This window comes from Scomber scombrus, chromosome 5 (genome assembly GCF_963691925.1).
Source record: "Scomber scombrus chromosome 5, fScoSco1.1, whole genome shotgun sequence".
Lineage (NCBI taxonomy): Eukaryota > Metazoa > Chordata > Actinopteri > Scombriformes > Scombridae > Scomber > Scomber scombrus.
Genome location: NC_084974.1, coordinates 12,177,740 through 12,203,636, shown reverse-complemented (window position 1 = coordinate 12,203,636; position 25,897 = coordinate 12,177,740). Strand labels below are relative to the sequence as shown.

Genomic DNA, 25,897 nt, shown 5'->3' with positions numbered 1-25,897 from the left:
ATAGTATATCATTATTTTGAGAAAGTTTCTAATTATTTTTGAGATACTAAGTCATTATTTTGAGATAGTAAGTCATTATTTTGAGTAAAGTTTCTCATAATTAAATATAATTAACATTTTTTTCATCACATTGGCGTATATGGGCTTCCACAGATCCTGATTACTCCGTCCTATGAAAATAAAACCGGCACCCTGGGGTGTATTTTACCTGAGAGTCTGAACTGAGAGAATAAAAACTTTGAACTCTCCCTTTTATTTTTTTTACGTAGCCGGACGTCAACGCTGTCTACTGACACGTCACACCCCCCCCCCCCCCCCCCCCCCCCCCGGAACTCGATGACGTCGCAGAACAACAAAGATGGCTGGAATAGGAAGCAGCAACTATTGGGAAGGTAAGGGAGTATATTTCATAATAACTCTATCAAACCAACACTATTCACAGCATCATCCAGCACAGGAACGATACTACTGTCAGCTGGTCAGTTGCCAGAGTCAGTGTCGGCATGGTAGTCTAAACACAGTCTGTATGTCCATGACGACTAGCTCCTAACAAGCTAGCTAACATGTCGCCATTTAAGTTGAACATGAAGCTTTTTAAATGTGTGTGGCCTCTCTAAATTAACATGTGTGTCATGTTTATATCGAGATGCTGCTGTGCTTGTATGGGCTACACTAATTACATGGTAATGAGTGGTGTTTTACAATACATTATCTCGGTTAGGCTGACTACCATACCTCTTTTCTTTGGCTTTTGACACCATGTAGGTTGTTGATTGTATGTGTATTTTATTTTATTTTATTGCTTTTATCTTTTTATTGTGTACTTTATCTTTTTATTGTGCTTCTATTGTGTTATCTATTTATTGTGTTTTAGCTTTTTCTGCAGCACTTTGGAAAAACTTGTGTTTGTTAAAATCGTGCTATATAAATAAAGTGGATTGGATTGGATACATTCATAAATAGAAATATAGTCAGAGCAGTGCACTCCACTTCTTTGAAATAACTTATCTTTAATCTTTGACAGTAAACTAAAATGAGTCGCTGGTAAGTGTTAAAATGATTTGTCTCTATCTGTGTGTGTCTGTGTTTCAGATCTGCGAAAGCAGGCCAGACAGCTGGAGAATGAACTTGACCTGAAGTTGGTCTCCTTCAGTAAACTGTGCACCAGCTACAGCAGCTCTAGGGATGTACGTCGAGGAGACACGTAAGATCAGTTCTTCCACTTAAAGCAAATAATAAAATATTTAATTTGTAGCACTCAGTTATACAGGTCATTGAATATTTGGTTGTGTATGGGATTACATTTGTGTGACAGTAATTCAACAAAATCTCCCCAGCATCAAATTTAAAAAATAAATACATTGAAAATGAATAAAAATAAACTTAAACAAACAAAAAATAGACCTCAAAAGTAAAATTTACAATAAAACTTGTGTGGTCAATTGTTTGAGTTTCACTGCTAAAATCTTCAGTTTCAGTTCTGAATTTTTCATTCCCATTAACCAGTTACTTTTGGAGAGAAAGGTCAGTTGTAAGTCTACTGCTTGTTGCATATCCAATGCAACAGGTAGCAATATTGAAAAGTAGTTTTATTGTAAGTTTTGCATTTGAGGTCACCTTTTTGCTTTCAGTTTATGTTTTACTTTCTTTTTCTTTTTATTCTCGGGGAATTTTGTTCAATTATTATGATGCAAGTTTAATCCCATAGCAGTACAAACCGCTTTGGCCTGATGGGGATCAATAGGTTTAATTCCCTTTGATGTTAGGGCTATAATTGTAATTTTAGAGGAAGTCTCTCTCATCCTTTGTAGTGAAGTAAGATTGTACATTGGGCAGTCTTGTACCTTTAGGGATGCATAGCTGACATTTAAAGAAGGGAAATAACCTAAGAGAAAACTTATCATGGAGCTAGGGCTGCAACTGATGAGTATGTTCTACTATCACTCATTTTCTCAAATAATCAATTAGTTGTTTGGTCAATAAAATGTCTTAAAATGTTGACATCCTGACATATGTTGTTTGTGTCCCGACGTCCACAACCATAAGGTACTGAGTTGACTGTCATAGAGGACAAAAGAAAACAGAAAATATTCACATTTGAGAAAATGGAATTAAAGAATATGAAAACTCTCTTCTTAAAAAGTGACTTAAAACGATTAAAATCAAAATAATAAATGCAAATGCGATCGTCTGCTGTGAGACTGTAGTGGTCAACTGACCTGGATATGTGGGTGGTGGATTGACAAACACAGGAAAGTATAGGCAGCAGGAAGGAAATCTCTGAACAATACAATGAGTCTATAGAAACCTAAGGGGTGTTGTTCACTAGCTGTGATATCTGTGGAGGAAACAAGTAAGAGAGAATGTCACTATATTGATCTTATTACTGCTAACACTATTGGTACATGATTGATTGTTATAGTAATTAAGCCACTTTCATGCTGTATGGATGAGACTTGGAGATCTAGCACACCCTTAAAATTTAGATTCTTGAATATAAAATGAGGGGGATTCTGGATGATTTACACTCCTCTGTACACACTGGTGTTTATTTGATGGCCCTTAACACAAGTGTTGCATTTTTACATAGTGGGCTGTCCAAAGCATCACCAGCAATTAAACCCATCAGTTACACTTATAATTGAATGCAGCTGGTCAAGAAAGTCTGCAGATACTGGACAGTGCTGTATTAAACCAAATTAAGTGTGATCATTTTCTAATTTAGCATTTATTTACATGTTGACTTGATGCAGGCTTCTTCCAAATAATCACTGAATATCACATCAGGGTGCAACACATAACTTTTAATTTCTTCAGAGAGAAAGTAACGTGACATTTTGTGGCAGCTTCTAGTTGTACCACCAGCCTCTAGTTGTTCCCCCATTCTTTGTTTTTCTCCTCAAGGTCTGACACCACCCCGCTGCTCAACAACTCTACCCAGGACAGGATGTTTGACACCATGTCAGTGGAGATTGAACAGCTGCTGGGGAAAGTAAGTAAATTCACACGGATCAGTGGTCTGTGAAAGGCCAGTAAAAAGACTGTTATAAGAACAGCATTGAATTTATGCCAAGGCTGTTGTCTTCCATCAAGGAAAGGACAGACTGCAATCTCCTGTTCTCCTCATGGTTTGCATTGAATCCAGTGACTCATAATAGCCAATCTGTTGAGCCATAGTAAATAATGAGTTTAGAAGCTTAATGATTGAAGAAGCAGTTGAAGGCGGGTCGCAAGTTAAATACAGCTGTTAAATATTACTCATAAATGTAAATATAATAAATACAAGACACGTTGGTAAAAAAGCAGTTGCTGCTTTGCACCTGCAGTTCTTTGCAGTTCTGAATACAAATGGGTGCAAATGCATGTTTCCCTCTATAGTATTGCACCTTATGAAATGACTATTTGGCTGTGTGTATTTGTGTGCGTGCCTTTTTGTGTTGAGGTTCTGTGTGGGTTGACTTCATCCGCTAATCTCCTGTTTTTCCCTGGTGTCTTTTTCATCAATTTTTGCATCCATTCATTTTTCCTCTCGTTGTCAGCTGACTGCAATAAATGACAAAATGGCAGAGTACACCAACGGCCCGGGCACGGCCTCTCTCAACGCTGCACTCATGCACACACTTCAGAGACACAGAGACATCCTACAGGTTTGATGTTGTATTCATCTCCTTTATTCCTCTGTAACTGTCACTGTTTTTGCTTTTTGTAACAGACCAGTTTGGTAAAAATGCTGTAATATTCTTAACTTAATTTTCTAAAAGCAAACATGCTTCAATGCTTCCTTTTAGTTCCCTTATTCTTTGTTCTTTTTCCACTTCTCTTCATTTTCCCTCGTCATTTTTACCCAGGATTACACACATGAATTCCATAAAACTAAAGGAAACTTCTTGGCCATCCGGGAAAGGGAAGACCTACTAGGATCTGTCAGAAAAGACATAGAGTAAGTAACCGTTCATGCCACTTTGTGATTGATTTGGCCTGCATGTGTGTCAAATGTGGGAATATGGTCTCTGTACTTTAATAACTACACTGTGAATTCAATTCTAGTACACAAAACTATTGATAACTCATTAAGTCTATTGAGAGGTGAGTTTCTTACTCACTTTAAACTGTAAAGAAAAACATATGTGTTTTTTTTACATTCAGAAAATTTCAGATTAGCAGCCTAAATAGCTGTTTGTTAGGTGTCATTACATGCCAGCACAGATGGCAAAGGCAGACTGAGTTATTCCTCGCAGAGCAGAAAAAAAAGGGTATCATATTTTTTCTATATGACATAGTGTTATATAGAAAAGATACAAAACAAATAAAATAGTCATGTGATGTGTTGCTTGTGTTTGATCTTAGTGGCTGTGTGTATGAATACAAACTGCAGAGCATTATTCACAGTGCTTTTATGTTGTAGACATTAAGCGTTAGAGGGATAGATGAACTTTGACTTCCACCTGGCATGCTCTTGAAAAATGTTGGCCATTAAAACCAAAGAAGATTCATGGACTCTTTGACCTTGTATTGAGAAAGTGTGTCCTCTCTTCAGATTAGCTCAGTTGTGAGTGAGTGTATTGAAATGAGATGGGGCGATGTGCTCCCTCAGACCACGACTCCTGTCGTCCTTTTTTTTTTTTTTTTTGTAATAGCTTATTGATCTGTAAGACGCAGTAGTGAGCATACGGTGAGCACTGCAAGATTCGTATTGATCCTCTCCAGCCATCTAGTATGCAGATGTCCTGCGGCTGCTTCATACAGTAATGCATTTTCCATAGGTCTCACAGTCACTTTAAATAATAACTCCTTTCTTGTTATGCTGTCCTAATGCAACATTAAATATAGAGCAAAGCCATCAATTGTTTTTACAGGAAAATATTATTAATGATATAAATGTGTAACTACCCCACAATGTACTTGGTAGACTGTATTCATGTTTTCCATAGAAAATATGTAAGTGCTTGGCTTTCTAGTTAATTGAGGAGATTCGAAAGTGAAAGTTTTACAGCAGTGTGATTTCCGTCGGAAATATCAGACTATATATGATTACAGCTTATACTACAGCTTCTCATGTCACCACTTTATTGAATCAGTGTATGGAACAGTGATGGTCAATTTAGAAATAATACTCTCCTGACTTGATTAAAGCACATACACATTCAGGGATGTGCACGCATAGCAGCTGGAGTGTCTTTGGGTGTTGTGCTTCCTTCCTCTTTGGCTGAAGGCCTCTCTGGACCATTAAATAATTATTAATCGTTGTAACGTTACTGGTATTACTGTTGTTGTTGCTGCCTCTGTTATTAGGATAATTATTATAAGGTCCCATTATAGTTTTGGACCAGTATTAATTTCTAGGACACTGAGTTGTGAAGGGTTTTATGCAGAATGAATATGAATGAACTGCTCTTTATTATAACGTACATGATCTAAACAACAGTTATAAGCAACACTTAACATCAGAATCAAAGAAGAAAATATATATAATGCACAATGATCTTTCGTCATCTATGAATTATTGGTAATACCACAAATAATGAAACTTATTAGAAATATATTGTATATCAGTGCATCACCATGCTTTTATATAATGATAATTAACAGTCACTACACCTAAAAAAATCAGATTTTTAACAGTATATCTATTCAGTTAGGAACATCCTATGAGGTCAGCACTACATGGAGCAGTTCACTCCATCTTCTCATTAAATCACATAGCAAAGTAGTGCCACTGACCCTGCTAATAGGCTCAATGCTGATGAATTTAATGCATAGAAATGAGCCAGTGTAGTTGACCCAGTGCTCAGGCTAACGATGACTAATGTGTCCACGGGCCACTAATGAGGGAACCATCTGAGCTTACAGGTAGGTGAATTACTGCTGCTGCTGTTATTAAGTGCATAGAGATGCCGAGTCATGCTTAACATGTGACATTTTTTCTTTTAAAAAGAAACTTTCCCCCTAATCTCTCTTATTGATCTTTGCTAGTGAGGCAAGGGACACTACTGAGGTAGGAGAAAATATGAAAGCAGACATAATCTGATGAGTTGCTTTTACTGTAATGTGGCTTGTGAGAAATAACAAAGCGGTGTGCTAACTTAATATCACTAATGTACATTTCATCTGATCTTGTCAGAGGGACATACAGAGAAGTGCAGAACTACTGTCCCCAAAACACAGAAGCAGGCCTAAATTTGAACTTGTGCTTTTATCTAAATGCGTCCAAGTTTTTTTTCCTTGGCTTCATCAGCCTAATGTAGTATTTGCATCACAACAACAGTGTAATGGTAAGTAATAACAGTCACACATTTTAATGTCATATACTGCAGACTGAGTTGTATTTGCACAGCAAAAATGTGAAGGTCACGTTGTTCTGTGATGTTGTCGGACTGCATCACGTTTTGAAAGGTGCCGTTGATGGTGGTGTAGCACATTTTTGCTGCAGTTGAGCCTTTCGTCAGGAAGAGGGCAGTAGAGATCATGGACGTGGAGGAAACCTGGTCAGGAAAGACTACATTGTAGATTTTTATGATCTATCAGGGTTGTTTACACTGCACACACAGAAAATCTATATTGATTAAAAGAAATAGTGCACACTTGCACTTAAATGAGCAACATGACATCTTATAAAACGTATCAATATCTCTTGCAGTGTGCTCCCAGATTCTGTCAGCAAAGCATGTTCTCATGCACGGACGTACACGCACACACTTATTGCATTCAGCTGTGTCATTCATAACAGCAACATGGAGCAGAGCTGAGCTCAGACCTCCCTCTTTTCCTGCTTTGACTCTAAATGTCAGCAACACAAATGACAGCTAGCTTGTGATTTACATCGTTGCCCTTTTAAAAAGCCTTGCTGGAGTGATGAGGCTGGCTGTCAGTACAGGCAATACTTAGCCCAACAAAGGCATCAGCCCCTCTGGTGGGGCGGCTAGCTCTGGCTCAAGGCAGCCACTGTGGAGTGTGCTGTGTGTGCACTGAATATAGTGTTTCCATTCAATGGCTTTGGATGGCACGCTGGGGATGAAGTAGGCACATTTGTTCTTGGACTGCTTACAGTTAGCTGGGTGGAGTAGGATGTTTATGGTATACAATATGTGTGTGTGCATAGTCTTGTGTTTCACTCCCCACCCCCTCCCCCCCGCTCTTTGTCTTGTTCTTGCCCAGCTGGAGGGTGGGGCTGTGTTAAATGATCAGAAATCAAGGAGAGCATTGGGGAGTTAGCTGTTCAGGGATGCTGATAGCCATTAAGTTTGACTGCTACCAGCTGGTACAGCTTAATTTCTGATGCTTTATAGTGCTATCAATATTTGGATAGAAGTCGTATTAATCAAAATTGATCATTAATCAACTCCCTATTCTGAAACCATCTTTTTAGGTGGCTATTCACTAAAAATGTAAAGTAGAGATACAACCTTGACTTTGTCAATTTTTATGCTTAAATATGGATGAATCAATGGCCCTCTACGTGATTCAGTGGCTCTGGTCTTCTGTCTTTTTTAAGATTTATTATTTTCGGTTGTTTAAATTCTTCAGTGGGAGGTGGTGGGCTGGAGGAGTAAAGAGACACCAGAGACAGATTGGGTGAGAGGGTGAACATAAAGCCTTTACCAGCTTGTTGACAATAAAGCAGAGCTGTGCTATGCATTACTGAGTTGTGAGCATTAACGTTTCCTCGGAACTTTACAACAGAGGACAGTCATGCAAAGCTGAAATGTTATAGCCCTGCTTGGGAGCGGCATGACCATCTCCTCTTTCAAATAATTATGCAGTAATCTGATTGGCTCAGCATGTGTAACCATGCAGGTGACTAGAGAGAGAGCACCATGTTTAAAAGGCTCACTGTATTCAGCTTTGAGTCCTGTAGCAGCTCCTGTGTAATATGTGGCGAGTTTTGATCCACCCCTATGTGTCTATTCAAGCTTTCTTGCTGTTTTCCGATCTTCTGTATTATCTGTGTTAGGTTACTGCTAATGACAACTGAATATTTCCTCTTGCTGCTGCTTCACATTAAAAGCTTTCCACTGGTGAACCAAAGGAAGGCTTTTACTGTAAAGGAGAAACAGGGAATGCAGTGTTACTGGCGCCGACTGCCATTTGATAGAAACGGGTCTACACAGCTGTTATGCCAGTGCTTTTTTTGTCAGTGGATATTGCAAGAAGAAGAAGAAGAAGGAGCAGGCATGGTAAGGTACTTAGATTGAGCTGTAGGTGAAAGGTGTTTTTTTCTAATACCAGTAGAAGTGCTGGATCGGTTATTGGCGAGTATGCAAGCCAATGCACTGATCCAATACTATGTCATTTATTAATAAACGATACAACATAAGTCAGTTCTGCTGCAGCTACTGGCAACTACTATTTAGAGCAGCAAAGAAGAATTGATCTCTGGTAAATAGTGTAACATTACCCGTTAGCATATATTTTCACTGGAAAGTCCCAACAGTAAAAAATCAAAGTATGCAAGACTTTAGTTTAGAGGAGTGGCAGTAGTGTTGCCAATTTTAACACCAGCAATCTTATAAAGCATTTGAAGACGCATCACACAAAAGATAGCAATCATATCCGGTTCATACAGTTTTTTTTAATGCAGTGATATTGGATTGGTACTTGGTATCGGCTGACATAGTTTCATATAAGATATCAGAATCGGTATGGAGAAGAAATAAATGGTATTGGAACATCTCTATAAAAAAAAACAATTGTTCTGTTATGCTGCAGCTCTGTGCAGGTATCCAATACATAAGAAAATTTGAATTTCATAAACTCTGTCAGTCAGGGTTTGGGGCTCTTGTTGCCTGAGTTGGTCTGGCTGTCTATCTGTCATTTCTTATTTTCCAGGATGATTTATAGCTCTACTTTATATACAGACAAACAGAAATGAGCAACAAAGCATACCCACACAAGAAAGACACCATCTGTTAACCCTTTATCAAATATGGGAGTACAATATCTTAAGATAACAAACCTCAGTACATGCTCAGTGGAATGGACATGCAGGGGGTTTACAACTTTAGATAAAAATGTATATATGAATGTGTGGTAGACAGGTGATTTCAAAAGACAAAATATGTTTAACTCACTTGTGGAAGTGTAAGAGGGAAAATGCAGTGGTGGTCATGAAAAACTGCACTAAATAATTCCCTTGGCTGAACAGTGATTTGGATTACTCTTTTTCTCAACAACCGCTTTCAATGTCTGCTGATAAGGGCAGACCAGAACCAATATTGTCGGTCAAGAGCGTTAGTTTGGTATGTCCAAAGACAGGTTGAGATGTTGAAACAGAATATCAGTTTTATGTCTTAGTGGACATAAGAACTTTGTCATTGCCAGAAAATTTCTAATTTCAGATGTTGTGGAACATGACACAAATGGCAAATAATATACATCATTTTCTTTGATTTGTGTCTTTGTGCCTTTCCTAGGACATACAAGAGTGGCTCCGGGGTCAACAACAGAAGAACAGAGCTGTTTCTGAAGGAGCACGAGCACCTGAGAAAGTAAGTTCTCAGCATCTTTCTTTGCCATATTTGAGGAATCTGACATCATCAAGAAATACTTTTTAATTCACTCAAAGCAGAGTTTTTTTAAGGATATCAATCGGCTGGTGTTGTTTTTTCAACCCCAGCAGTCTCACATAGAATTTATCTGACATTTTTCCCAGAGCTGTACAGCCTTTCCTGGCGAGGCAACAGCTACAGCTTCCAAGAAATCAGAGCGGGGATAATTCATTGTGATGGCACTGCTCAGCCATTTGGAATAACACTGAAAATCACTCATGGTGGTTGCTTGTCAAAAGGACAACATTATGAAAAACTCACTTTTTCAGTGCTTGTGTGTATGTATTTGGGCCTCTGATGTGCTCACTAACACACAAACTGTGGTATAAAACCAATCAGTTTTGTGTGGGCTTGCTTGCTCTGAACTAATGCGATTCTACAATTTGATGCCCCTTTATACTTCACTTGGGGCTTCATTGAAATTGTAATTGCGCCCACATCTCTGTTTCTCCACCCATGATTTACAGACAAGGTAGCCATTGTGACTGGACTGGTAGCAAACACAACATGTGTAGGCTAAGAGATAAACACGTGAAATGCTCTGTTGTTGACTGTAAAAACCAGGACAAATCGCTACTTTGGCCCTTAGCTAGCACACAAGAGTTTTTCTATTACACAGCATGACACACAGTTATTTTCCTGTTGGAGGTGTGCTGGTTGTCTGCAATTCTTCGTCATCACCAACATCATCATCACTGTGGCTGTTTCCACCCAGCATTATTGGTAACTGATCCACTGAAGATCTCCGAATAGCTCCATATCTTGTTGTCTTAATCGGTTTTCTTGAAGAATAGCACTGCTAAAGAAGCTCTACTAATTTGGTGGTGAACATTTTTCATTTTATATACATTTTTAACAAAAAAACTCTCTCCTTATTTAATCATTTAAAAGTTTGTAATATGAAGCAACATTATCAGGAAATGTTGGATTTTTTCATCAGCAGTAACTAAACACGACTCTGATGCGTGCTGGTACCCACTAGGCTTCCTGAAGCTGACCAATCAGAACAGAGTTGGCTCATCAGGACAGGGGCCTTAAAGAGACAGGAGCTAAAACTGTCAGAGACAGGCTGAACTGAGGGGCTGCATAAAGGTAACCTCATGCGCCAGATGGTCTGCTACAAAGAACCATCTGAGAAGTCGTCCTTGGAAACTTTTTGGAAAAGGGCAGGCCCTTTCAAAAAAATACTTGGCAGGTGACTGGATGAACCATCTGTGTATGGTATCTTGTGAAGCAGCTGGATTCACGAGATCAAATGAGAATCCTCATAGGATGCTGATTTGAACAAACCACTGGTGGTTTGGGCAACAGCACATAACTTGAAACCTGAAAAGATGGATTCTCGTGTGATCTTGTGAATTCAGCTGCCTTGCAAGGTAAATATAAAGGGCCAGTATAAGATAAATACATTTTTTGAACGGTGAATCATGCAAAGCTACTTTAGTGGAGTCCCAGAATAAAAATATAGAGCTGAAAATGAGCATAATAGGTTCCCTTTAAGCTCTGACACCTCTTGGCACCTTATGTCTTTATGCTTTTACTCTCTTTTAGTCACGGAAAGCCACTTTTTCCTTATGTTGCATTCATTAATCTAAAGTTTCAGGATAGAGAAAATGCCAGCTGGTTTTGAGTGCTTTCCTGGCTAGTTCAGACACAACTTTTTGTGCTCCAGTTAATACTCTTTTGAAGAAAATATTGGTGGGGACAGATTTAGATCGTGATACCAATTAAGCCACATTATAAATTACATATTCCACTCTGGTACATAACTTTCCACCTTAGTGCAGCAAAAGTTAGTCATACTCAATATTTCTTGACACAGTAGGTCAAACTATGAACTGCCAGCATCCTCATTAATGTCCTACTATCTTTGGCTGACTCTAAAGCACTGCAGAACAGCGTGAGGTGGTAAACTTTGTGAAATCTGCATGTGTGTACCTGTGTGTGAGAGGTGTGAGAGGCACCCTGTGTGGAAGGTAAAATTGGATGTCAGCAGGACACTCAATTCAAACTCACATTCAAACCAAAAAAGAAATAAACCACCAAACAGCCTTTAACATTGCCCAGGCTTCAGGATGTCATCTGATAATTTGGACATAGCCGACCAATACAAAGATGTCTGATTCATTCTCTCTGTGGCTAAATGTTTACTTCATGTTTCAGCCTCTCAAAGGAAGAATGCCTCAGTTACTCCCCATAAAAGATCTCTTCACTCACTTCATAACTGGCATCATGTGCTCTGACATGAAATAGCTAATAGTGACAAAATGAAAAGGTGGAGGTCATGTATTGAACAGTGGTTGGACTTTAGCTGACTATCTAAGCCTCAACATGGACAGAATTCTTCTTCAGGTAATTTGGTGGGGTCAGCAGATACAACAGGGTAGACTAGCAAGCAAATCATCAACATTTGCGCCAAAAAAGATGAGTAACAAAAGTACAAAGTATCCTGACAAGGAGTGTGTGGCAGCATGACAAGTGGTGGATCTATCTATAGTAACTTTCCTGACTGTGTGCATCTACAGATTGTACGTGTATTTTTATGGGGGTGTGTGTACTTTTGTTGTTAGGTGTGTCTAGGGATGGGCAGTATTGCCCAAAACATCTAATCTTGATTTATTTATTTTTTTCAAGGTTTGAGTTGATTCATCAACTTTTGTTTGCTTGCAAGATGCAGACTTGAAGTATCAGATTTTTAAGTTCAGCAAGCCACCTGCAAGGCTGTCATCATTATGCATACAATAGAGCTTATCCATACAGCTACCAGATGCGTGAGTGTCAGTACCAGATGCTTCAACTAAGTAGAGCATAATCAGTTTCAGCACAAACAGAGCAGAAATCTGCTGATGTTTGTGTTTCTTTACAGGACATCAGTCTGATATCTGCAGATTGCTGTTAGCTGGTGTTAGCTACTCGGCAGCTAGAGACAAACTGAACAAAACATAACCTGGAAACTATTCAGCCAACCTAAGGTGCTTCAACTCTTGTAACCAGAGATGATACCTCATCAGCTAACACAAACCACGACTAGAGATCAGTGTTCAGATAGCCAGGGACAACTAAGCGCCTAGAGTCACGACAGTCCCTTAACTGCAGCAGCTGCATGGTTAGTGTAATGTCACAGTTTGAGGAACTGTTGTTACTCAAAATGGCTAATGGAGCAGCTACCATCTACACTACTTTTGACGAGAAATGACCTTTTTGTGCATATTATAATAGCTCCATTCAAATGATTTAGAATAGACATTTTACACATTGTGGAAAACCAAACAAATCAAATACTTAATTGGTTTGAGATATCGCCCTAACTGTGTCTCTGAAAGTGTATGTATAATTGTTTCTATAGGCAGTACTACTTTAGTTTACTTGAGCAGTGTGTCTAAGTTTTCTAAGCTTTTTTCATGGGCTTCTAAAATGTATGGCTGAATGCAGCGGGACATAAACTCTATTCAACAGGAAAATCCCTTGCCATGTACAGAGTATTACAGATTATTCCACCCTTGTCATGCATTGTGGTAGTCTCCCAAGAAGGGAACTGTAACAGATGTTAAATCTTACCATGCAAATATCTGTGCTGCATTTAGTCATTCATGGCTCAGCAAAGTACTGATAATAGTGAACGGATGGCCATTATCAGGCAGGAAAACCTTGGTATCCGGACTGGTGTTATGTCAGGATGGAAACGCCATCTAGTGCGCCCATGGAGATGCTATTCAGCTTGGCCAGTCTTGTGCTGACTCCGAGGAGAAACAGGTTGTCTATATATTATTTTTAGGCAGTTATTTGTACAACATGGTGTTATGATGGTCAAGACTCATATTATTTTATTTGTAAATATATTATTTTTACACAACATCGCAGGCATTGCTAAGGAGTAACGCAAAAGTAATGTAAAGGGTAATTGATTACTTTTCACAGGGAGTAATTAAGTAAAGTAATGCATTACTCTTTTAATAAGTAACGACGATTTTTTGAATAATGACCCTAACACTGTGTATAAATAAAGTGATTTAGCTGCAGAATACTACCACCTCAACTCCACTTTTGCAGTGGCATTCGGTTCCACCAGCTCCACAAGGTCTATGAGAGTCACATAGATGTGTCAGGTTGCATTGTAATAGGCACTGTGACAATACCACAAAAGACCGAAGTGAGCGCTTTAATGGATTCATGTGCTGAAGCAGAGAGACATTCCTCCTCATCTGTCACTTTAAGTATGTGGCCCTGGAAAGATCTTTTATACTTGTGTCTACCATGTACCTTATATTTTGGCTTGAGTGGGCAATGGAGGAATGTTTTCTAGCTAATATGATTTGGTGAATTATTGAGATTCAAACTGAACAGCAAAGAGCCTTAATAAATTCTGATGAAAAAATAATTATGTGCTGAACCTCCTCCAGCTTGCTGCAGCCACTTGCACTCCCAGCAGTCAGGCTCTCGTGCCTACCCAGCCCAACTGATCAGAATACCGATAATGAAATAATCTTATTAAACCACAACCCATATTGTAGGGCGTCCACAGACCATTGACAAATATGAGAGGGGATAGAGGCAATTGGAGATGGGGATGGGGTTACACCAGATTGATGCTATTAGAACCATAAAACAGGAAAGAAAGCCTGAGGAAAAAAGGGCTAAAATGTGTCAGTAGCCAGAGCAATAGTCGGAAGTCTCACTTAAGGCAGAGCATGAGCACTCGATAAAGATGAGATATTTGAGATCAAATACTTCTACATTTTCATGATTCTTGACACTCTGTAATAGTCACTTTGCAATTTTAAGCACATATATTATGAATAATGAGGTGCTCCTTATGTGAAATTACTTGATCAGCTTTGATTCAGAGATTTTGAGATGGTTTTAATTTACTATCCACCACATGTTATGGACAGCTAGTTGTGGAGTTCTCATTTAGCAGGTCAGCTTGTGACACATCCCCTTTTTGTATCCTTGGCTTTTTATATCAGGTAAGTCAGCCTACACAAGGATTAAAATGTTCTGTCCCAACAATAGTTTTAGGCGAGATAATGTATTGTATGATCTGTACAAATTTGCATACAGTAAATGGTGTATGAGGCTTTATATAGTGACTGTGTTTTTGGGATATACTAGCAAATGATAGTGGCTGCATTGCCAAAATGATCAGCTAAGACTTATCACTTTCCAAACAAAGTGGTGGGTGGAGTGTCTGCCAGCCTGTAGTCATTCCCAACAGAACCTAATGAGACAGATCCATTTTTCAAGATAGTCCTCTCTCTAATTTTGCTGGTAGAGATAAACCTTGTATAGTTCCACATCAGTCAGACGTGCCTACATATTATAGCGGATATGAAGCTGACAATGAAGTTAACATAATTTTCCAAAGTCTAATCATCAATTATATAGTAAACATGACAAATATAGCCATGTGATAGAACAGTGCTTTATATCTTCCCATGACAGGACAGAAGATGACAAAAAGGATGCCATTATTGTATTGCTTCTGGATGTGCAAATGAGTTTTAATTGGATTAAAACCTAGGACAGAACTCTCCATTTTCATGAAACACCACTGAAACGGAGAACAGTAAACTACTGCTGCGGTGGCTAATGAATAGAGAGAGCTTTCCAATGGGAGCTAGGCTTTACAATACAACAGTAAAATGACATGAAATTCAGGTTGAGGTGGCAAAGAGACCAAATGGACCATGATCATTATAAAACATCCAGGTCTGAATGTATTCACCTAAAACCCAATACATCATTTGATTCTTCAGTCAGAGAAGGTCATCACAGCTGATGCAAAGGCTCAAAAGGTTCGGTTGAAAGTATTATTGTGTAAGTTGTTGATTGTATCATTGTCAATCCAGTCATTGGCGCATATCCAAATGAGCATTTTTGTTTGGAGGATATGCAGTATATGACATATATTATTTTTTAGCTTTTTCTTTGGCCTTTATTGGTTAGTGGGCAGTGAGGAGGCAGAAACAACAGTAGGGAGAGATGGGTATGACATGCAACAAGGCTGGAATCAAACTTGGGATGTTGTGGTTACGTAGCAACCGCAGTAACCATTCAGCAGCCATGGCACTCCCATAAGAATGATACTTAATACTTAAGTTTGTTTAGTTATTAGATGTACTGTACAATAATTGCTGTTGATATATCGTTACTTCTTCCTATCTCCATCTCTCCTTCCTTGTATATCTGTTTTTCCATCTCTCTGTCTGCCAGTGTTCATGAATAAACCAGAGGGAAGGAGGAACATGTCCATTAAAAGTTCATGTTGTAGCAGCTCTAATGGTAGTGGTCACACTGATAAGAACTTCCTGTCAAAAAGAGGGTTTTTAGCCATGCAAGCATCTCCGCTTTTGGTTGGTTCGTCAGTCAACTGCTGTGGTTCCCGACTGAAATATCTCAAACATCTCTGTTAAATGGGTAATCGTGATTTTCTGTATGGCTATATGTTATATATGGTTATATGTGGTCCTCGGGATGAATCCTACTGACTTTGGTGTTCCCCTGACTTTTTGCATTCCACCAACATGAGGTTTTGAGGGAAATATTCCCAAAACTACTTTATGCATTTCCATCAAATTTGATACAGACATTGATCTCAACCTCAGGATAAATTAATAAAATGAAATAACTTTGGTAATCTTTTAAATTTGTTTTTAATACAATGATATTTTGACATTCCTACCAGCCTCAGCTCTGTTTGATTATCAAATATTTATTATCCTATAGTAACACACTAAATTAAGATGGTGATCATGGTGAACATGATACCTGCTTAGCATCAGCATGTTTCCCTTGTCATTGTGAGCATGTTAGCATGCTGACATCAGTATTTAGCTAAAGCGCAGGTGTGCTGCACTGTCTAACAGAGCTGCTAGCGTGAGGTAGACTCTTAGCCTTGCTTTTTTGGCATATCAGTGTGACGCAAAGCTAATTTATATCTTATATTGACTCATATTTGGTTGAATTTGATCGCTTGAGTGTTTTTGCTGTCTGTTGATTGGCCAACAACAGCAAATACCTATTTCATAACTGTCCAGGAAGTTCAGATATGTCAGTATTCTTCCTCCAGATTCTTCCTCTTTTTCCTGTTGGCTCTGCACATTCATAAAGTCTAGAGTCATAAAGTCATAGAGTCTACTGTACAGTCCCATCACTGTGGGTGCTTCATCATTCTGTCTTTCACTTTCTTACTTTTCTTTTTTTCTTAGGGTTGATCCCCAGTTTGAGATGCCTGCTTTTAGTCTGCCTGGCCTGCTGCCCATCTTAAGATGTTTGGTCTGACCTGCCAGTTCCCTGACATGCTAATGTAATCAGTGAAGGAGAACTTAGAGTATTCAGAGTAAAGGACGTCCTATTCGGCAAAGCAATGGTTGACCCAGTCAGTTCAGAAAGGTTAAAGGTTCACTTACATTGCATAGCTTTTGTTATTCACTGACAAACTGATACTTAACAGGCCAAAGTGATCTATCAAAGTACATTTTCCTGTAAATACTTTATCAAGATTAAGATTGTGTCCATTCATTGCTGCTTTGTTGTGCGAGAAGACGCCTTTTTCTAATTGATTTCAGTGGGTATGAAATGTTGTTTTTCTGCAATGCGCTTTGCTGAATGTGCTCAGGGTGCTTTCGATTTTTTTGCCCAAGCACCTCCCAGCTGAACGGTTTTGATATCTAAGCAGCAAAATGTTCTACATCACCACAGCTCTTTCTTTCTTTTCTTCTTCTAGTTGGAGGGTGTCGGGAGTGGTCCTACCGTCTAAAATGTCAACAAAATGGGGAATACAGTAGTTAGAGGTTCTTGTTATTCACAACACATTGCTTTCTAGATTATTTTCTAGATTTCAACATGACATACAGAACGACATTACAGAAGTTTTTATTTTTGCTTCCCAGTTGCTTCTTGGTTTTTGATTTCCTGATTAAAGTTGCTATTAGTTGTTTGATAACACACATTTTATTTTTCCATTAAATACAGTGGATGCAGTGTGTTGCGTTGTTAGCAGAGTCTGCTTTGAATCTGAGCGCATATTTCTAATCACTGCTCATTTTTGCTGATGGAGTTTGTGTTCTGTAACTGCTGCCAATATTTGCAGACAGTTTCCTCTGACAAAGCAATGAATGTTTCAGTTCAGCAGACTGATTGCGTTTGTTGCCTCATATTGCTCTCAAAGCCAATCTGATAGAGCACTACCTCAGAAGGTTGCAGCAAAGTAACTCTAACTAATCATCTCAGCTCAACTAACTAATGAGTCTTGTGATTGAGCTATTTTCTGACATTTACCACTGGTTGTAGTATTTCTGGCCAACAGAAAATGTATACATGATGTGTTTGAGAAGTGGGCACATTTGTCCATTTCTACATTTTTTTGTGTGAATTGCAAGAGAACAAGAAAGCATGTGGGCAAGGAGGGTTGATTCATCACACTGGGAAAGGCAATTAGCTTGGAGCTAATGAGCGATTTAATGACTGCAGCAAAACACCACTGACCAGGGGAAATGGAAGGAACCTGCTCAAAGCTGAAACCACAGAGGTCCACATATACATGAGAGTGATGACACTATCAATCTTTCCACTACAGCTGAAGCTTGATGATGGAGGGAACAATTCATAAATCTTTTGCCCCATCTCATCTGTGCAAATAGAAATTCCATGAATCAAGCCTCACCTCAGCTTGCAGCCATTCTGTCATTCGCTCTTCAGCACATGACTTATAAGGTGGACACTGTCAGCGGAAAGACAGTTAAAGATTTACTTTGTCTGTCCGTCGTTTGTTTGTCCCCTGTGATGATGGTTCTTCCATCATTTAAGACCACTGTCACATGGCTGTTTGACCTTCACCCTAACCACGACTACTTAAGGTTTCTTTTTGTCTGTTTCAGACACGAAGCCATTGTTAGGGCACTGTTATATTGTATGTACCTAATAATCCAATTAGCATAATTAAATATTTCTGGCTGTATTGTCTTACTCCCACTGCTTCTTGCATCACAACTACTGGTACAGCTCCACACACCTGCTCCCACAATCCATTTGTGCAAAGCTTACCCGCCAGCCTTTATTTAGAATTTTGTGCCAGTTACCATCCCAGTTCATCAAATAATTTTATCCCTGGAAACGGTTTAATTTCAGTGCGACACAGACAACAGATATGATTTACAATTTCCTGCCAAAGTGCAGTTTGGTGCTTGTGTCTGGAGCTATGATCCAAGAACGGAAGGGCCTCAGAACACCGTGACTGTAGATTACAACGTGGCTTGCCATGTATATAGCCTGCAGAAAGAATCCACATGACAAAGTTGGCTGCAGGTCTTTGGGGACTTGTGGGTCATCCTTCACTAAGCAGACCTCCAGTGGAAAAGCAGTGTCCAGCTTCATGGGCAACACTGTAATGATGATACTACACTGGTGATATTTCTTGTACATGGTAATCCTTCTTACCTTTCCTCGTAACCCTTCAGTTGCTATGATAAATGCAGGCCAAAATTAAATTCAACTGCAAGAAGAAATCACATAATTAATAAATAAACTCTACAAAAGAAGTTGAGATTCGGTAAAGATTATAATTACAGTGATTAAACTCATCAATGTTTACAGGTTGGGATCAGTCCCATGTGGTCCATCAGCAGTTAGAAGTAACCTGACATTACAGGTCACCAGCATGACAAATGTTAACGTGATTACATCAATATATAACCCAGAAGCTGGTTTGTCCTCTGAGAAATCAGTCGGTCAATACTTGACCACGAAAGTGACCTGGACTAGGTCAGTTTTGTGGCCCACAATCAAATTTAGCAGGAACCTCTTGATTGTATTATCTGGAGGTATATTTGTTATACTATCATTTTGTTCTCCCTTAAATCAAAGCTCTAGCTATTTTCAGCTGTTTGCTTTTTGAGTTGTGCAGTTTATCATGTTTTATTTAATCTTTAAAAGTCCTTTCAGAGCTGCCCAGCATCTGTTAGATGAAAAAAATGTCAGCTCAGCACACATACCTGCCAACAATGCATGTGATAAGTAGAGCCTTGCGTTATGCTTTCCCCTTATTTAAAAGATATTTCAAGGGCAGAGGGGGGTCAGCCTATTAAACGTTAGGAGACTAACCCACTCATTAACATACAGAGACAGACTCTGTTTTGTTTACTTCTTTTGCATTTAATGATGTAATTCTAAAAGACACAGCACTCTCTCCAAAGTGAAAAACAGCTCTTTGTTGTCCAGCAAGGTGCTACATTGGCCAGTCAAATTCATTCAAGCACACACTCCTGGTAAATAATAAGGGCTGCTCACTAGTACCAAAAGTAACACGATTACAAGGTCTCCGACTGACCACCAAACCATAACGTTGGGTTTAGGCAAAAGATGAAAAGATATTTATCTATAAACCTTGAAACAGTCAAGTTAATGTATAATGGTATGATTTAGGTAAAGGTTGAAGTATGGGTGTAGATAAGGTTAGGTTAGAAATCTGGGAGAGGCTTGTGACTTTGGTTGGATACAAAAGAACAATAATAGCTTAACAGAAACCACACATTAAGGTTGACAATGAAGATGTGGAGTCCTTGAATGGATGCCGGATGATGAACTATGAAATACAATACGTGCAGGTTTTTTTTTGGCTTCATTTAGTTCTGGGCAACATTATCTAAATTGATTCCAATTAGGGAGTAAACCACTGAGAGCATTGTTATTTCTGAGCAACCTGAGACACAAAACTAGTATTACAACATAAAAGCTTTGTGTTTGTATTTGTGTCTGTGTTTGTGTGTGTGTGTGTATGGGCCTTACTATATTATCTAAAGGACAAAAGCAACCATTTGACACTCCCTCTTTGAAGTCGCTGTGAAGAAGCTTGGGCCTCAGAATGTCTAAGGTGAAATTCCCCCTGGGTCTACTTAGTCCCGAAACCCTGTACATTTGGGAATCATCCATAACGAGAGGCTCAACTAAACAAATGACTACAGTCACACCCTGCCATGCAGAGGTTTAACATAAATGAACAACAAACGAGCTTGCAATTGTTTGTAACTAATTTTAATTGGGATTGAAACTTGCCATTCGTCTGAAATACTGAATTTACTAATGGTTAGGAGAGTACTGTATGAGTGTTTTGTGTGAAGAATGTCATACATTTTGATTGATTTAGATGACTACATTGAACAAAAACAAAAAAATGCTGGTTTAACTAAAATAATGTTTCTAAAAGTCGGCATTTTAGACTCAAAGCAACTTCTAAAAAGCAAAAAATATCTTGTTTTTTTGTGTTAATTGGTACATATACACAGAGAGACATGAGCACACTGTCAGTTATGCTGGACTGGTTGGTAAATCACTATGTAGTCCTTGATAAGATGGATATGGAGAGAGGAAAGGAAAATCCAGTACCAAACAACATCAAATTAAATCCAGCTCTTTGCTCAGCTCAGTGTCACCAAGTGATGTGATCATAATCCTGGGCTAGTGTGCATAGTATTGATCGATGTCAATCTGAAACTCGTCAATAACTCGACCATTCTTTCTCTTTCTCACTCCTTTCCCCCTCCCCCTCTCACTGTCTACAGTTCGGACCGACTGATGGATGACACAATAAGGTAAGAACCCTTTATTGTCTCACACACATGAGGAGACATTCATTTCCATGTGACAGTTCTCCTTTTTCATTGTTTAATTTACCTCCTGAACTCAATCTAAACCCTCAGCATGTGTGAAAATGAGCCCAATCCTGGTCTGAATATGTTTTGTCCCAATGTGTTCGGACTGAGTTAAAGAAAAATAATAACATAAAAACTTACCAAAAAATGATTTTGCGGCCCCAATATACTAGAACTGCAAAAAATTGTACCTTTCCCATTTTTTTTGGTATTAGTGACCCTGAACAATTTAGCACAGTTGTTCATTGTTTGTACTTATGATTCAACTGGGAAACTTTCATCCACATACATGCTTGATCTGCTGCTCCTGGAGGTACCGAGATCAAAGCGGAAGCTCAGAGGGGACAGAGCATTTTCTGTTGCCGCTCTTAAATTGTGGAACGAGCTTCCTTTAAATATTAGACTAGCCTCCTCACTGTCCATTTTTAAAACTCGTCTTAAAACCCATTTTTATTCCTTGGCTTTCAACCATGCATGAGACTCTGCTCCTGTTTTAGTGTTTTATGGTTTGTTTTTAGTTTTATTGTTTTATTGTTTTTAATTAGTTTTAAAAACAATAAACAATTATTTTGGTATTTATTTCTTGTTAATTGTTTTATGTTCCTGTGTTGTTTTATTTATTTGTGTACAGCACCTTGTTTCAGCTGTGGTTGTTTTAAAGTGCTTTATAAATAAAGTTGAGTTGAGTTGAGTTGAAGTGCTGGTCACTTAGCATTGTCTTTTACGTCTGCAACCCCAAAACCTGACCTGACCCCAGTCTACTAATCCATAGGTACTGTATCATCCATTCCCACTAGTCCTATCCTTGCTCTGCACAAAGTACAAGTACTGTATGTTGCATCTCGTAAACCTTGGCTCCTCTGGGACTAGCTTCAACAGCGGTCTTATTGGTGGATTGTATCATAGCCTTTCGCTTCCTTAAATTGCTTTTAGCAATATTGAAATGAAAAGCACTCAGTTATGTCATTCAACTGTTCATGTTACCATCACAATCTGTACAGTTTCCTTCTTAATTTAAACTTCTACAACAACTCACCCAAAGTCACATTTCTCAATGGTGCATATCTTACAATTTACTACTACACATTCTGATGTGTGCGTTTATACATATTACCATGTTTTTTTGGACAAATTCCGACTCCTTCAGGTTATTTTTAACAACAATCTGTGACTGATCACATATAAAGTGTGAAAGGAATCTTCATCCTCAGCTCTGATTTTCATGAGCTGGTAAACATTGATAGAAAGGAGCGGTCGAAGTTGCTGGAGTCAGCAAAGTGTTTCTTCCTGAATGAGGAGAACATGATCCCCAACACACTGCTCCAGGCCAAGACTGCGGACTGTCCCCTCATCAACCTCCACCCCACAGGGAGAGATGCCACAACCTCACCCACACACACACACACACACACACTCACACCTCACATTTAAACACCACACATCTCACGATGTTCTGTCTTGCAGCTTTACTCACCCCAAACCTGCATTCAAACACACTCTGTAACCACTTGGCTGTTGTAACTGTTGTTGGCCTGCTGCTCATCATCACCTCCAGCCAAAAGAGTAAACAACCTTGTGGTGATTTCATCTGCTTTGTTTTGATCTGCCTCCTATGAGTCTGTGCCTCACTGGGATGGGAGTTAGTCCCCGGTGGGCAGGGCTTACTGCTTGTCCCTCGAGTGTTCAACACTTATGCAATACATGCTGTGAAGAAAACATTGCGTGCCAATTGTGTGTTGAGAATATTTAGTTTAAATGCTTTTTTTTTCTTTACCTTTTTAGGTGCATCTTCTCGTTAAGCGTTTGGTGATAGGAAATTATTAGGCACTTCTCATTAACTTTATTACATGACATAGCATACGATATGTTCACAAGATACTGAGGAGCAAGAAATGAGGTGATCACATTTTTTGTTTGCATTAGAAGATCAGTACTTGATCCAGACAGTGATGTGGGGGGAAAAAAAAACCTGAAAGTATTTGTGGAAAATCTTAAAACCCCATCCTGCATAATAACTAGTTTCCAAGTGCGGCTGTGGGAGCTGATTTCCTACCACTCAAACACTCTGATCCCACAGTTGAAGCGAGAGGCTCAAGAGTGGGCTCAGTAGTATAGATTATTGTGTGTAACAGATGCCACACAAAGCAAACCTAGAGGCTGAAACTTTTCCTGAACTGCCCGGCAGCTGCACTTTCCTGATCTGAAAATTTGCTGAGGCCCAAGTTTGAGAGCAAGAGAGGTACAATATTACAGCAATTCTATACCTTCCTTATACAAGCTCAGGCAGCTCGCACACATGCTGCAGGCACCCACACAATGCTGAAGGAGGATGACTTAATGGTTTCACCCCAGAACGATTACCCTCCTTTACTGACAAGTCTTTTAATAGCCCCATTTTGATTCCTATTGCACAGAAAACATGTAAATATGCTTCAGAGTCGGGATCTTACTATGTGAATTGTGTGTGAAGGGAAAAAACAACAGTTTATCAAACACATGACAGATGCACATTTAACTAACCTTTTATATCAGATAAAATTAGACCTGTAACGATTATTTTCATTATTGAGTAACCTGTCCTTTTTGATTAATGATTTTGTCTTTAAATGTTTCACAAAATGTTGTGTTATTTACTGATCCCTGAGCTCAATGTGACTTTAAATGTCTTGTTTCATCCCGACCAACAGTCAACAACCTCAGAGACCTCATCAGAGAATTTGGACAATATTTTACTTACAAAATGAGTGAAAATTATTAATCGATCATTGTTCGATACATTTGCTAATGCAAGTACCAGCAGTTACTTTGTGGTCTGTTTTGACTTTTTTTTTTATCCAATCTTTTTGTTTAATAAGTATTATAAACTATCTTTTCTTGTTTTAGTCATGTGTTGACTCAAAATTCTGCCTTTCACAAACATAAAATCTACACTGAATCAATCTAGATGTTGGTTTGTGCAGTGAAGGTGGTAGAAATATGAGATCACCATGGCAAAAAATGGCCACTTTTAAATCATTCTTTAAAAATGTATTTCTTCAAAGATATACTTTAACAGGTTCAGCTTTAGCTTTAAAAGGCGATCCACCGCTTGCTCTCTTACGGTGGACTAAAATATTTCCCAGTGGAACTAATCTAATCACATGTTGACTCACCAACAGTCAGAAGCACTTTACAGTCCTAATGAGCACAACAACATTTAGTGTTGCCAATTTTCAACTTATTTCTCTCTCTGTCTTTTCAGTATTGCCATGGCGACCAAGGAGAACATGACCTCCCAAAGGGGGTTGCTGAAATCCATACAGAGCAGGGTCAACACGCTGGCTAGTATCCTTTATGCTGTGTGTGTGTGCACGCTTGTGTGTTGAATAGATATCCACCTGACTATTTGTTGAAATTCATCAGAAGACACAAACAAGTAGATTATTTTATTTCTTATTTAATTTTTAATCTGGCTGGAAAGTTTTATCAATCTTCTTTAACTCTCGGCTCTCCAAGACCGTTTCCCGACCATCAACAATCTTATCCAGCGAATCAACCTTCGGAAGAGACGAGACTCTCTCATCCTCGGCACGGTGATTGGCGTCTGCACCATTCTCCTCCTGCTCTACGCTTTTCACTGAAGTCCAGACCCGGCGATATCTGTAAAGGGGCAGGAATGATCTGCTCTGTGTAGCGTGGGTACCCCCAGGAAACCGAGCTCAGTGATTGGAGGACCCTGGAGGCTTGGTAGCAGAAGGACATTAAGTTGGTCCAGTTCTACAGCAGGGACAAACTCAGCCAACAAAGAGCTACTCAACTTGTATTTAGCAATGGGACAGATGGAGGGCTGGTGGTTGGGTGCTCTGCTGCCAGCAAAAGAATGGAGACCAAAAGTACAAATGAAACTAGATTTTAAGAAAATTATTGTGATAATTCACTTGGACAGAAACTGTGACGAGACAGTGAGAGTGTGTGTTTCATCATTCTTTTTTTCACAGGCGGAAGGATTTTTTTTGTTGAATGGTCCTTTTTTAATTGATGGTGTAGGATGGATAGATCATTGTGGGCTGTAAAATGTGAATTAATAAATTATTCATATCAGTATGTGCAAAAGAAGTGTGTCACACTAGATACAATTTAACTGCTAAGATGAAGTTATCGTTATCTGGTTTATTTAATCATTCTGGTTAAAGTCACTCACAGATCTATTCAAACCAAGGACAATAGTATTAAATGGTATGACTGTGCCAGTTCAGACAGCAGCATCCCACAGCAAGGCTATCGAAAATCTTTATTGTATTTTCATATCTCATAAAATATATTTATACTTCACTCATATCTTCATATTCAATAACTTACTTTCTCTCTAATCTTTCAGAGCAACCAGGCAAGTTAAATACACAATAGGAAGTCAGGAGCTGCATGTATTGTAGTTCCCACCTTAGAAGAAATGTGTAAACATGACATATCTTTAATGACCAAGCAACTATTCTGCACATTTACTACTATACTGAAGACTGTTGTATGAATTTGAAGATGGGAACTGAAAACATTTCAGTCAGGGTTGGACTCTTTAGATTAAAGTCTTAGTTTGTTGGTGGGAGTGAAGGAATGTCAAAGCAAGGCAGCTGTGTGAGAAACATCAATGTCTTTTTGTCTCACAGCTTGAGGCTGTTACACGACTGGAATCAAAATAAAATAGGCTCACTTCAGTGGACCGAAGAG

At 38.9% G+C, this 25,897-nt stretch overlaps 1 protein-coding gene across 1 annotated transcript; it reads left to right on the top strand.

The window, feature by feature from the left end:
* Nucleotides 1-327: 327 nt before the first annotated feature.
* On the top strand, nucleotides 328-25,897 carry gosr1 (golgi SNAP receptor complex member 1). Its single transcript, XM_062419481.1, has 9 exons — nucleotides 328-392; nucleotides 1,093-1,204; nucleotides 2,905-2,992; nucleotides 3,540-3,647; nucleotides 3,849-3,940; nucleotides 9,411-9,485; nucleotides 21,104-21,133; nucleotides 24,435-24,517; nucleotides 24,689-25,897. The coding sequence occupies exons 1-9, from the start codon at nucleotides 359-361 to the stop codon at nucleotides 24,811-24,813; spliced, it is 747 nt and encodes a 248-aa protein (XP_062275465.1). The 5' UTR covers nucleotides 328-358; the 3' UTR covers nucleotides 24,814-25,897.

What these genes read in the sequence shown, in the direction of transcription:
- gosr1 (XM_062419481.1), top strand. Translation starts at nt 359, where the DNA reads ATGGCTGGAATAGGAAGCAGCAACTATTGGGAAG. An exon ending in TTGAACAGCTGCTGGGGAAA is followed by an intron (nt 2,993 to 3,539) that starts GTAAGTAAATTC and finishes TCTCGTTGTCAG; the next exon opens with CTGACTGCAATAAATGACAA. An exon ending in CAGGGTCAACACGCTGGCTA is followed by an intron (nt 24,518 to 24,688) that starts GTATCCTTTATG and finishes CGGCTCTCCAAG; the next exon opens with ACCGTTTCCCGACCATCAAC.